The sequence below is a fragment of the Magnolia sinica genome, chromosome 15 (genome assembly GCF_029962835.1).
Source record: "Magnolia sinica isolate HGM2019 chromosome 15, MsV1, whole genome shotgun sequence".
NCBI classification, from domain to species: domain Eukaryota; kingdom Viridiplantae; phylum Streptophyta; class Magnoliopsida; order Magnoliales; family Magnoliaceae; genus Magnolia; species Magnolia sinica.
Window position 1 is genome coordinate 49,809,752 of NC_080587.1, and position 13,254 is coordinate 49,823,005.

General features: G+C 40.8%; 1 protein-coding gene across 1 annotated transcript; it reads right to left on the reverse strand.

Annotated features, from left to right (window-relative positions):
• Positions 1-6,766: 6,766 nt before the first annotated feature.
• LOC131227658 (dynamin-related protein 4C-like) lies at positions 6,767-8,986 on the reverse strand. Its single transcript, XM_058223456.1, has one exon. It carries the CDS (start codon positions 8,919-8,921, stop codon positions 6,924-6,926), a length of 1,998 nt encoding a protein of 665 aa, XP_058079439.1. The 5' UTR covers positions 8,922-8,986; the 3' UTR covers positions 6,767-6,923.
• Between the last annotated feature and the right edge of the window lie 4,268 nt (positions 8,987-13,254).

Genomic DNA, 13,254 nt, shown 5'->3' on the forward strand with positions numbered 1-13,254 from the left:
CCTTCTCATAGTGAGCTATTAACAAGTAGGTTAGATAAAGCAAGGCAATTTCAAGTACGTGTTTTGTATTAATATCATCTTTGGAATTCACTTCTTTGAGTAAAGAAGCATAATCTTCCTTGAGGTGCTTTATTTCTACTCCAAACTCATCAATCCACTTCAATTCACCCTTTATTCCTTGCATTTCAGTGGCGAGGAACTCAATCCGCTTATTAAATTTCCTTATCGAGGATCTTTTTTTATTATTATTATTATCTTTCATTTCCAAGAGGGAGGCTGTAAGATCAACCTCAACTTTATTTCTTACGTCATCCTTAGTTGTCTCTGCCGTGGGTGCTGACTACAGAGCCTTGTCCTTTGCATGAATGTCGTCGTCAGTTATACTCTTGACAACCTCAGTCTCTGCTTCTTCTACCATTGGTTGAAGATTTGGAGCTATCACCACCTGCAGGGGCAAAATTGATTTATTACTTATAAACATACTGCATGATTCAAATTACACTACTAATTGAATAAATCTTACCGGCACAGCTATGAAGATGACGGATATGGTTTCATATTTGCCTGTTTTCTTGGAACCCCAATTTAGTATTCAAGGAATCCTTATAGGCAGTCTTCTAATGGCCTACCTACGGTCACCAGTGAGTTTTGGAAACTGTTCGTAGGCCCAAATCTATTTTAGAACCATTATCATACATTACATATTAGTTGACATGTATGGAGAAAATATTCAAACTCAAAGTATGGATCAGGACAAAAATAACGTACTTGTAGGGAAAACATGCATCCGCATATGTTGTATGATTTGAGGTACTGGCCACTCGCCCTTTCCCCCCGAATAATGTCAGACATAGCGTTAACCCCATTCTTCAAATAATCATACCCCACAATGCCCCAGGGGTAGTTATTAAAATAATTCAAGTCATCAACCATGTCGATAAACGTATCAACACAGTTATTCTTTTGCGGAGATCCAACTAATAGACTCTTTATGCAAATTATTATATCCAGCTTCACCGCGTCCATATGTTCTTTTTTATTGGCGAGTGACCGATAGACTTCTTTCAATACTTGTTTACTCACACCACCTGCACTTAGGTAGGTCTCTCTAATACCTTTTCCTTACCTCTGTTCTTCCGGCCTTGGCACGACCGCCGCCATCTATCTTAAGTGGTCCAAACTTAAGACCCATTATTAGCACAAAATCGAGCTTAGTAAATTTTATCTTAGTGCCCTGAACATCGAATTTCATATCACTAACATGCCTTTGCATCAAGCAATGCATGATCTGAGACTATGCCCTCCACTCGGCCAATGGAAAGCCAAGCAGAAATCCAAAACAACTGTCTCTAAATAGTTTCTTTCTATCAGGTTTCTTCTCCATATCTCTAACCAAGTCTTTCAGAAAACTGACGGAGCACTTGGGAGAGACCTGTGCCCTTTCAAAGTCTAAGCATGTGGTCATGATTAGCTTGTTTCGACTTACATTCCAATATGGTCGTAGATTGTTAATCAATAATAAGATGGTATTGCAAAATCTAACATGGATCGTAATTGTACTACACAGTGGATTGTGGTTGTAATCCATGAAGGGTCATGTTTATCACGAGTTCAAGAGGATTGTAGTTATCATGCTACACGGTTCGTTACTGTCATCTACGATGGATCGTCGTTGTCATTTGTGTTGGGTCGTAGTTGACAGTCATGCTACACGGTTCGTTGATGTCATCTATGTGCCTGTCAACCATGATCCATTAGGAAAACCAACCACGATCGCAACAACGATCGTGGTTCGTCATACCATACATATTGTTGTTGTCATCCACATTGAATTGTGGTTCACAGAAACGACCCACATAACATGTGTGCCATGATCCACTTTAACTGTCAACTATGATCCATTATGCAACAAACCACAATCACGACCATGATTGTGGTTGTCATACCATACATATCGTTGATGTCATCTACACCACATAACATGTGGGCCATGATACACTGACGCTATCAACCATGATCCATTCGGCATATCAACACCGATCACAACCATAATCGTGATTGTCATGCTATACATTTCGTTTTAGTCATATGCATTGGGTCATGGTTCATAGCCACGACCCACATAACATAATAACCACCATACACTGTCCCTGTTAACCATTACCTTGCTTTGCCATTTATATTGACTAAGTTGCACTGAACTTGTAGATGTACTCCCTGAGTGGCGATGGAGGGGCCAAACGAAGAAGATTCAAAACTAGTAAAAAAATAAGGGTTAGGAATAAAAAGTGAAGGGGTCCCAAATAAGAAGCTCCAAGATATATTCGGTGTTCTGTATGGGGACAAGCGGCTGATATTTTGCATTTGGAATCATAAGCGTTGGAATCGTAAGCGTCCGTCAAAGCGTCCGTAAGCGTCCAAGATATAGTTGGTATTCCCTCACATCGAACTGCCTTCTCTCTAATCCCCACCGTCCATTTTATTTGTAACATCAAGAAATAGAATTATCCAAAGAATGGTCCAAATATTCGAATCCAATGGACCACAACAGTTCAACCAATAGTTTCCGTAAAAGCCCATAAATTGTCATCTTTCCGCAACGTGGGCCATTGATGGCTTGATACGTGCCACTAAATTTTTTTCGAAGGAATCCATCATCCATGAACAATTCCAATGGATTAGATTTGATTTATGATGGGCCAATGGACATGAACCAGATGATCGACGATTGATCTTTTGTGTTTGGAGCCGTAAGTAAACTTCCCGCCTTTAGCACGCCATCTTTAATGTATGTACACGGGACATATTAATTCGGTACAAACTAAGATATATAGGGTCGACAGTGATATATAAATGTTATCTAAACTGACCATCGTATGTAATGTACGTGTATAAAGGCATATCAGAAAAATAAGTTTTATCGGGTGGATGTTTGTCCCACGTAGTTCTCAACACCTTATAACCATTTATTTTAGTGTGATCAACTACGCCTATAAGTAAAGTTCATATTTTTGAATAACGATTAGTACATACTCTAACAACTAACAATTGATGTAGATTGAAAATATATATAAGATCTGTCCCACAACAGAGAGATAACCAAAATCTTATGAGACATAACAGCACAACACAAATACGGCGCCGACCTCACCTTTCATTATTTTACCTCTTTTTACGTCTCGAGGGCATACTAGTCTGTAAAATTCGAATACAGCGATTTATAACTGCAGCGATCCATATACAATGAAAACCACGATATATATCGTCATGTCAACTACGACCCATCGAACATTAACACCACGACCCATATAAAATAATAACCACGATACAGAGTTGTGGGCCAAAGACTTAGTCTTCAAACTGGATATGGTGAGGGCTTTCCTTATCACAACTTAATCAAAGTCATCTCTACCTTGCACAATGACAAACACAACCCTTCGTAGATGACAACCAAGATCCTTCACGTTGTCAATACATGACCCAGGCAAAGGATCGTTGTTGACTTTTTTTTAAAAAATTGTGGTTTTAATGTAAAATGGATTGTGGTTGTTATGATATATGGATCGTGGTTGTCAACATATCATGGGTCATGGTATCAATTGATATGGGTCATGGTTTTCATGCTTTATGGATCGTGGTTGTCATTTTATGTGAATCGCTATTGTCATGTTACAAAATATCAAGTTCATTTGCCCGAAAGCCAGAACAGACCATTTCACATTAGCCTAGAACCTAGAAGAAGCCATTACACACCTGGTCCGCCAACTCCGAGTAGGTGCTCATCAAATTATATGGTCGGCTCAAACAGAGAGAAGCCCTGTGATCGCGCTTGAGACACGATACGTGGGTCGTGATTGTCATTGTGTATAGATCGTGGTTGTAATGTTGTATAGGTCGTGATTGTCAGGAAATATGGATCCTAAATGTCATGATTTATGGGTCGTGGTTGTCGTGTTATATGGTCCGTGGTTGATATGAAGCATTAATCGAAGTTGTCATTTGATATGAGTTCGTGGTTGTAGTGTTATATGGGTCATGATTGTCGTGTTGACCATTTACATGTGTCATGGTTGTCATATTTGTAATGGATTGTGGTTATCATCCATACCGGATCGTTCTTAACAAGCATGACACTAAGTAAAGCACGACCGATTAACATGACAACCATGATCCATAGATCACGAAAACCACGACCTATGTTATGTATACTATTCCTATCTTTGGGTTCGTGGTTCATATGCATAAATGCTCTTGATTATCATTCACATCGGGTCGTAGTTGACATGATACATAGGTCCCCACATTGTATATAGGTCATGGTTGTGAGGTTGTATAGGTCGTGGTTGTCATGATACATGGACCTTGACTGGAATAATATGTGGGTCATTATTATTGTGTTATATGGGTCGTGGTATATGTGAATCATTGGTCGTAGTTGATATGGGTCGTGGCTATAATGTTCAATAGGTCGTGATTGACTGTTGTAATGGATCGTAGTTGTCATCCTTGTTGATCCGTTGTTGACAACAACGTCCTTATGAGAAACATAACCATATAAAATGACAATCACAATCCATTTGTCATGACAACCACGACCCATTGTTAAGTTCACGTTTTCCTATATGGGTCATGGTTCAAACACACAATGGATTGTGATTAGCATCCACATTGGATGGTGGTTAACATGCACCAAAGTTAATGAATCAATAAATATATTTACAGTTCACATTACATTATCATAAGTAATAAAAAAATTAAGTCATCATCAACCTCGACCTCATCCTCAGCCAGCAGGGACGAAAGTGCATCGACGCCGATTGTAACCTATTTGTTTGCATCTCGAGTATCTGGGTGTTGGCCTATCTTCTCGCTGGGATGTAATTCGAACCATTTTGGGTGTCCCATCGAATCTTCTAGTTTTTGGAGGCTTCATATTCTCATATAAAACCTTCACTTCATTTGAAATGTCCCGTTATGTCTTGTCAAACACTGTGTAAACTGACCGCTCGTACACTTCATTTCTCTTAGCTTCACTACATTGGTTATTCCTTGTGCGCTCACTTATAACTCATCCACTGAAATCAAGATACATTGTGTCTTTCACACTTCTGACTTGCATCATCATACACAACTTTAATTATCAAATAGAATTCATCCGACACAGTCTTCATAATCTTCTGCATTTTATTTAGCAACTGTCGATAAGTGATATCATCACTCACAACAAATCCCTCTGAGTCTCCACCATCATATGTAAATATGTAACTTCTTCTGCATTCTGAATACTTGAGAGGTAGAACCATGAATCAAGGCTAGTACAAAGGATCGTGGTTATAAAGCGCAGATGGTCCTAGTTGTAATGGAAAGTGGGGGGTGGTTCAAATGTTATAGGAATCGTGGTTGTCATACATGTTGGGGTCGTGGTAATGAAGCACACTGGGCCGTAGTTGTATCTAGTGCCATATTCCCTGACAAGAACAACCCATAACAGGTGATATCCATGACGCATGTCAGCAAGGATGACGATCCATGTAACATGACGATCCATGGTCGTGACAAGCGGCAGCCACGATCCAAATACCATCACAAACGTGATGCCATGGTTGTCTACCATCCAATGGTGGAGGTTCGATCACTGTGTGCCCTACGTTACACTCCATTTCACGTGACAACTAGAACCCTCGACTTTTTGAATTTGTTCTTCCTTTACCTTGGCAAATGCCTACAGTTAAAACAAAATAAAATACTAACCTCGTAGTGGAAGAGGCTTTAAGACGAGAGAAATGACAAGGAGAAACAACATTACTAAGGAAAGAGAATGGATCACGAATAATGGAAGAATGTGATAGGGGCTCTATGGTTTCTTTGAATATCTCCTCCATTATTTTGAATGAAAGAGCAAAGAAATGCATGAATGTGAATTGGCTTGTGGAAGTATCACCAAAGTACCATTGTAACCACATCGCTCTATAGCTGTTGGTCCCTGGATCTTCGCTTCTCTAGGAAAACAAAAGAAGAAGAAGAAGAAGAGGGTCTTTCAAAGGTAAATAAATGCGACATTTGCCCCTTCCGAAGCTCGTGGTGCTGGTGATCGGTGCTCTATGGGCCCCACCATGATGTATGTGCTTCGTCCATGCCATTCATCCACTTTTAAATATCATTTTATGGCTTGACCCAGCAAACGAGAGTGATATAAATCTCAGGTGGACTACACTGTAGGAAAATTATAATGATTGGATATCCACCATTAAAATCCTACAAAGGCCCACTGTGATTGGATTATCGCTCGATTTTGGACTCCTACCATAAAATGATCCGGAGAAAAATATGGATGGCATGGATGAAACACATACGTGGTGGTGGGGCCCACAAAGCGTCGAGCACCAGCCATTGACTGGTATCCTGGGTAGTAACCGATCCGTCCGTTTCTCGAGGGTTGCAACAACAAGTGACTTCTACTTCACTCCAGGACCGTACAGTCCCTGAACCAAGGTCAGGGGCATTTTCGTCTGAAAGAATCTCCAAAAGCTGTTAGAAGGCCCTTCTAAGAATATATGGAGTGTTGTAGCTTTCTAGGTAATTTGCCCAAACTTTGAGGCGAGTACGGTCAATTTCCCACAAAAAAAAAAAAAAACAAAAAAACCCACGTTCTGAGGGTTTACTAAAGTGGGGTAGATGATCATCTTTCTTATTCTTTATAATGCATTCAATATAATCCTAACGATTAATAGTTAATGAGGTAAAAGAGAATCCAACACAGGTAGTGTAAGAAACATACTAACTTCATATTACTAAAACCAAAAGCCATTACATGCTATAATAAACGAAGTTCACATGGCCAGCATGCCATGGAAAGGAGCAAAACAAAACAAGAAGGATAAAACCATAACAAAGAAGCAAATCAAAACTAGCAAAATGAAACCCTAGTCTGAGACGTGACCGGCAGAAATGCGGTCCATTATCTTGGCAACAACATCCTTTGAATCCCTAAGCAACTTAATGCTCTTGTTCAGCCGCTCACGTTTCTGAGTAGTAGAAGGCGATTCTTCCAACATTCTTTCGATCCCACCAGTGTGTGACCCCATCAATTCATTAACAATCTCCTCTTCCATTTCCCTTTCAACCAATTTCTTAACACTAAAGAGAAGATGAAGAGCCAAACTGTCAACCAACCTCAGCAATACAATCCTCCAATATGCAGTCAATCTCATTTTCATGTCGAATGCTTGCTCAAGCATCGACAGTGAGTGTTGCCTCAAATGGCCAACCTCAACTTCACCGAAGCCCTGCAACATGATTTTTGTCCCCATATAAGGGTCCAGTATTACCTCAATAAATGTCTTTCGATTCTCCATTAAACTGCTCCATGTCTTCACATAATCAGAGTTCGAGGTGTAATCAGCAATCTTCTCCATTTCAATAATCTCCTTAACATGCTTAACTGACCTATCCCTCATCTTGTCAATTAGATTATGGACTGCCCTTTTGGTCATTGCCTGCAGCTGCAGGTACTCCTCGGAGTGCTCTGAAACGATGCGAATAACAACTTCCTCGATGTAGGTTAAAACACTTTGAATAAAATCCAATGGAGCGAGCGCAATTCGATTCACCTTCCGTTGCAATAATGCGACAAAAGCCGTCCGCTGAAGGAAATTAGGAAGCCCAATCCATTTCGACTCCTCCAAAACCCCAATTTCCACCATTAAGAAAGCACAGGATGATGTCGAATCATTATCAGAAGACTTAGATTGTAAGTCTTTATAGAACCCATCCAGCATTTCCGCCATCCGAGCAGTGCAATGCATTTTCGCATCATCTGGGAAATCTTCAAATTCACCACGTAAAAGCACCTTCTTAAGCGATTCTTTCGCAGCACCGACAATGCGCATGAAAGCTTGCGTTGCATCAGCAACATTTGTAAGATTCTGCGGCATGTTATTCAAATCAGTGACATTCTTGTTGAGCTTGTCATTGATTTTCTTAACGATGTCTGGCAAGCATTGGGATAGGCTATTTGCTTGAATCTGCACCAGCTTCTGAGCTAGAACTGGTATGCCAACAATCGATTTATCAATCTTGGAGAGAAGAGGATGAGATTTGAATAATGTTGCCTCCTCGATCCTTGCTTCTTCATAAGTTTCATCTCCAATTCGATTCCTCACGCAAACATAACCAAGGCCAATGTTCACATCATCAGCAGTTACCTTCTCTAGCAAACCTTCAGGAGCCTTATCAGCTTTTGTAACGACAGCCAATGTTCGTTCCCCAGTCTTATCAACACGTTGAGACATACGAATTGATTCGCATGTTGGAAAATCAACAGTTGCTGATAAAACATTGAGAATAATGCTCTCCTTTGGTTTGATGTATTCCATGATGATATTGGATATCTGCTCATAGATATCCTCAGGCTGGCCATGGACTGGAACACGTGTTATTCCAGGAAGATCGACCATGGTAAGATCAGGAACGCCTTTCTTCTTCACTACAAGGGTGAGAGGAGTGTTGGAGATGCCCTTCCCATTGCCTGCAATCTCATCAGTGGCCATGCTGATGGAATCTGAGATTTGATTTTCTGATGTCGGGACTGTCTTTCCTTGATACTCCAGGTGCATTTGTGGTTCGTCGGTGGGGACGTTTTGCAACCGCATGATGAGTGGGACACGAGTACAAATGCCTTGGCCACGGGGAAGGCTGATACCAGCAAGTGACTCGAGTACACTTGATTTGCCACTTGATTGGTCTCCAACTACGACTATAGTTGGAAGTTCAATGCCTTCTTCCATCACCTTCAAGTGTCGGAGACGATCAACAGCATCAAGTAGGGGGCGGATGCGATGATTATAGGAAGATGCCAGAGTGGGAAGTACTGGTTTCTCGTGGTGATCTGTTTCAGGGCTTTCTAGACCAAATCTAGCCATCTTGAGAGAGAGAGAGAGAGAGAGAGAGAGAGAGAGAGAGAGAGAGAGAGAGAGAGAGACGGTGGGGGAAGGTAGGGTGCATGAAAGGTTGGATATCTGGTAGTATTTATAAGGCCGTTTGGATGGGGGTAAATAGAGGAAGTAAATGGAGGTAAACAATAGGTGGATAGAGCATTTAAAAAAAAAAAAAAAAAACCGAGCAAACGATAGTAACTATGGAATATTTCGCTTGAAATTTGGACCGCTCACCGTTTTACTTTTAACCATTTATTTGATTAACATCAATTGGATAGTTACGGTTGCTTCGTCACTAAGTTTTTTCACCATTTGGATGGTCCGGATAGACGACCATGAGCACTGGACGGATTTCCTGCAAAAGCCTTTAGTAAGAAGTTCTTGTGCCGGAAACCTAGGTGGGGCCACCCTAATGTTTGTGAGAAATCCACCCCGTCCAACCGTTTGGTTAGCTCATTTTAGGGCATGTATATACAAAACTGAGCTGGATCTAATACTCAAGCGGGCTGAAAATGTGAGAATTGAACGTAAACAGTTAAAATATTCATATGGCCACAGAAGTTTTGAATCAGGATAATATTTGTGTTTTCAGTTCATCCCAATAGGAACATGTTATGAATGGTATGGATGGCATGTAAACATCCAGTTCATCCCAATAGGAACATGTTGTGAATGGTATGGATGGCATGTAAACATCGCTGTCGACCTCAAGGAGGTTTCAATGGTAGGAATTTCTCTAGCCAACTTTTCCTTTAGTCCAGCCTACTTGAGTCTTGGATCCTTCTCATTTTTTTACCCATGCCCTAAAATAATCTCACAAAATGGATATACAGGGTAGATTTCTCACGAAGGTGGGACCCACTTAGGGCATAAACTCCCTGCGAAAGATCCGCGTCCTACTGAGAACAACGGGCCGACTAGGTTCGGCTACGGCCTCATCCCAACAGGGTGCGGCCCTGACCGTAGGGCCGACCTTCATGTCACCCTGATATATGTATTTTATATCTATGTTGTTCGTTGGTTTTTCCAGCTCGTTTTATCACATTATCCCAAAAATGAAGTAATCTCAAGTGCACGATTCCATAGTAAAACATGGTGATTGAACGTCCACCATTAAAAACTTTCTAGGGCCACCATAATGTTTTCATAATTTTAATTTTCCATCCAACCTGTTGATAGATTCAAGGGAAAAAAAAATATCACCCTGATCCAAAACTTTAATGGCATACAAAAAGTTTTCAATGGTCAATCACCACTTTTTCCTACGGTGTTGTATACTTGAGATTTGATCTTCTTTATTTGGGTAGCACACGATAAAATGAGCTGAAAAACGGATGGATGGCATGGATATACAATACATAGATCAAGGTGGGCCCTATGGTCAGGGCCACACCATGGTTGGTGAGGCTGGGGCGCACCATGCATTATTCTCTCTTTTGGTGGGACGCCGATTTCCTGTGAAAGCCTTTGGGGTTAAGTATCTGCGTTGGGAAGCTAGGTGGGGCCAGCATGATGTTTTTAAGAAATCCACTCAATTCATCGGTTTTGAGAGCTCATTTTAAGTCATGTGGCAAAAAAAAATGAGTTGATCAAAATCTTAAGTGGGCCACATGAGAGGGATAAATGTAGAAAGAAATGCCCACAGTTGAAACCTTCCTAGGCTTCAGCTTAATATTTATATGCCATCAAAACTGTTTAGAAGGTCATTCCCATGAGGATGAAGTTAAAACACTGAAATATTATATTGATACAAACCTTTTATGGGCATATGAATGTTTCAACTGTGGTCATTGAATCTCCACTTTTTCCTCTCATATGGCCCTCTAAAGTTTTGGATCTACCTCACTTTTTTCCACATGTCCTAAAATTAGCTCTCAAAACCGATGAACGGAGTGAATTTATCGTGTACAGGCTCCACCTAGTATCCCAGCTCAGAAACTTCCTGGCAAAGGCCTTCACAGGAAATCGGCCACCATTTTCGCAAGGGAGTTATCTTCTGGGAGCCAGGATGCATTATTCTTTTTCCCTTTCCCTAGGCAAGTTATTTTATGTTATTAGATACTCTGCTAAAATATGGTGCTTGATACACAAGCACTTAGATATTGCATCCTTGTCATATGTTATATAAACCAACTGACTAAATTGTGGAACTCACTGAAGATTAGTCACCAGGGGTGCACACGGTTCGGTTCGGTCCGATTCTGGGGTGAAACTAGAACCGAACCGTTCCTTACAGTTCCAGAATTTTCGGAACGGAACTGGACTGTTAGCACCCTAGAACCGAACCGGAACTGGACCGTGAAAACTGGTTCTGTTCCACGGTTCTAGGATTTTTATAATCCGGCCCAAATGTATGTTCTATTTTATAATTTGGACCATGTCCATTCGTGTTGTGATCCACTTAATGAATGGTTTACATATTGTATTTGGTGTGAAAAAAATACATTTATGAAAATAAGCAAAGGGTGCATTGTAAATCATAAATCATGGGTCAAATATACAACTAAAATATATTGTAAACTCGCGGTTCCGGGTTCGGTTCCACGGTTCGGTTCCAAGTTCAGTTCCATGGATCGGATTCACGGTTCGGTTCGGTTCTACGTACCCTTGAACATAAACCAAACCGAATTAAACGGTTCTTTAATTTTTGGAACTGGAACCAGAACCGGTGCACTCTAGAACCGGACTAAACTGGACTGTTTGGTCGGTTCCGGTCCGGTTCCACGGTTCTACCGGTTCGATGTGCACCCCTATTAGTCACTGTCCCAAAATCAAATTGGTTGAGTAATAATAACCTATGATTCATGGACGGTTGTTAGTTGAAGGAGGCAGTTGGGTATTGTACATTTTTAACCCTCTAATAAAATACCACAGATCCAATAATCAGATAATCATATAAGGGTAACTCTGGGTTCTTGACACGTCTAAACCAGGCACGCAGTTTTTAAGTGCCTGAGTATCATCCATCATTCTCGACCAGTATCATTGAGTTTTCTGTGCTTTTACGTCAGAGGGACGGTACACTTGCTTTATGTTGAGCAGAAGTAGATTGCGTCCGACCGCCTCGAACCTAGCAAGGTCCTACCATATCTGTGTGGGGCCACCGTGATGTATTTGTTTATCCACGCCGTCTATCACTGTTTTCAGATCATGATAAGATATGGATCCAAAAATGAGGTAGATAAAATACTCAAATGAGCCGCAACAAATAGTAAGGTTGGTTGCAATTAATGCACAAAACATTAAATGCAGGAGTAATCTCTGGGATGGTTCATTAGAGCGTTGGATTTGCCCATTTTTTAGTCCATGCCTTAGCACGATCTGCAAAAAAGGGATGGGCCGCGTAGATAAACAGATGAATCATTGTGGGCCCATACAGATTTATTCGGACTTTGACAGGTCTATCCGGGGTCGGACCCAAACCCTTCCATGTTAAGGAATCTCTGCTCTATGTGAACCACTCTCTGCTTTTTGTTAGTGGGACCATAAAGCGGACGCGGATTGACTCCTGTCATCGTCTGTAGCGAAGGAATCTCTGCTCTATGTGAAGCACTCTCTGCTTTATGTTAGTGGGACCATAAAGCGGACTTTAATAGATCATTTTAAAGCATGATCGAAAGGAGGCAGAACCAACGCTCAAGTGGACCCCATAAGAAAAAAAGTAAGGATTGAACGCTTACCCTTAGAAATTTCTTGAGCTTGCAAAAGTTTTCAATCAAGCTGATATATATTTGTCTTTTAGCTTCATCTATGTCTGTGTTAACATATGAACGAGTTAGATCTCAAATAAACATCATGGTGGCCCTAGGAAGGTTTCAACGGTAGTGGGTGTCTCTATCCCTGCCATTTTCTGTGGTGGGTCCACTTGAGCTTTGAATGTGCCTCATTCTTTAGGTACTCGTACTGTAATAGGTACTCACACTGTAAAATGATCTCTCGGAATGGATGAACAATATAGATATAACGACATAGCACATACATTATGGTGGGGCCCACGGAACTTGGTAACACCACTTCATTGCAAACTTGCTACTCAATCAGTGAGTAGCTATTCAGAATCCGCGTAGTAAAGTTAGAGTGGGTTAGGTGAGACCCCAGCCTCACCCAAGACAGTGCGACCATTGCCGTAGGGTCACGTGGAGCCTACCTAAATGTATGAATTATGTATCCATGTCATGAATTTAATTAGTTTTCTATATCATTTAAAGGCATTATCCCAAAAATTAAACAATACAATTATCAAGTGCACCGTACTGTAAGAAACATTGCCAATTGACCTTTCTACCATAAAAAACTTATTAGGGTTCACCTTAAGATT

Coding starts and splice junctions, on each gene's coding strand:
- LOC131227658 (XM_058223456.1), bottom strand. CDS start 8,921: ATGGCTAGATTTGGTCTAGAAAGCCCTGAAACAGATCACCACGAGAAA.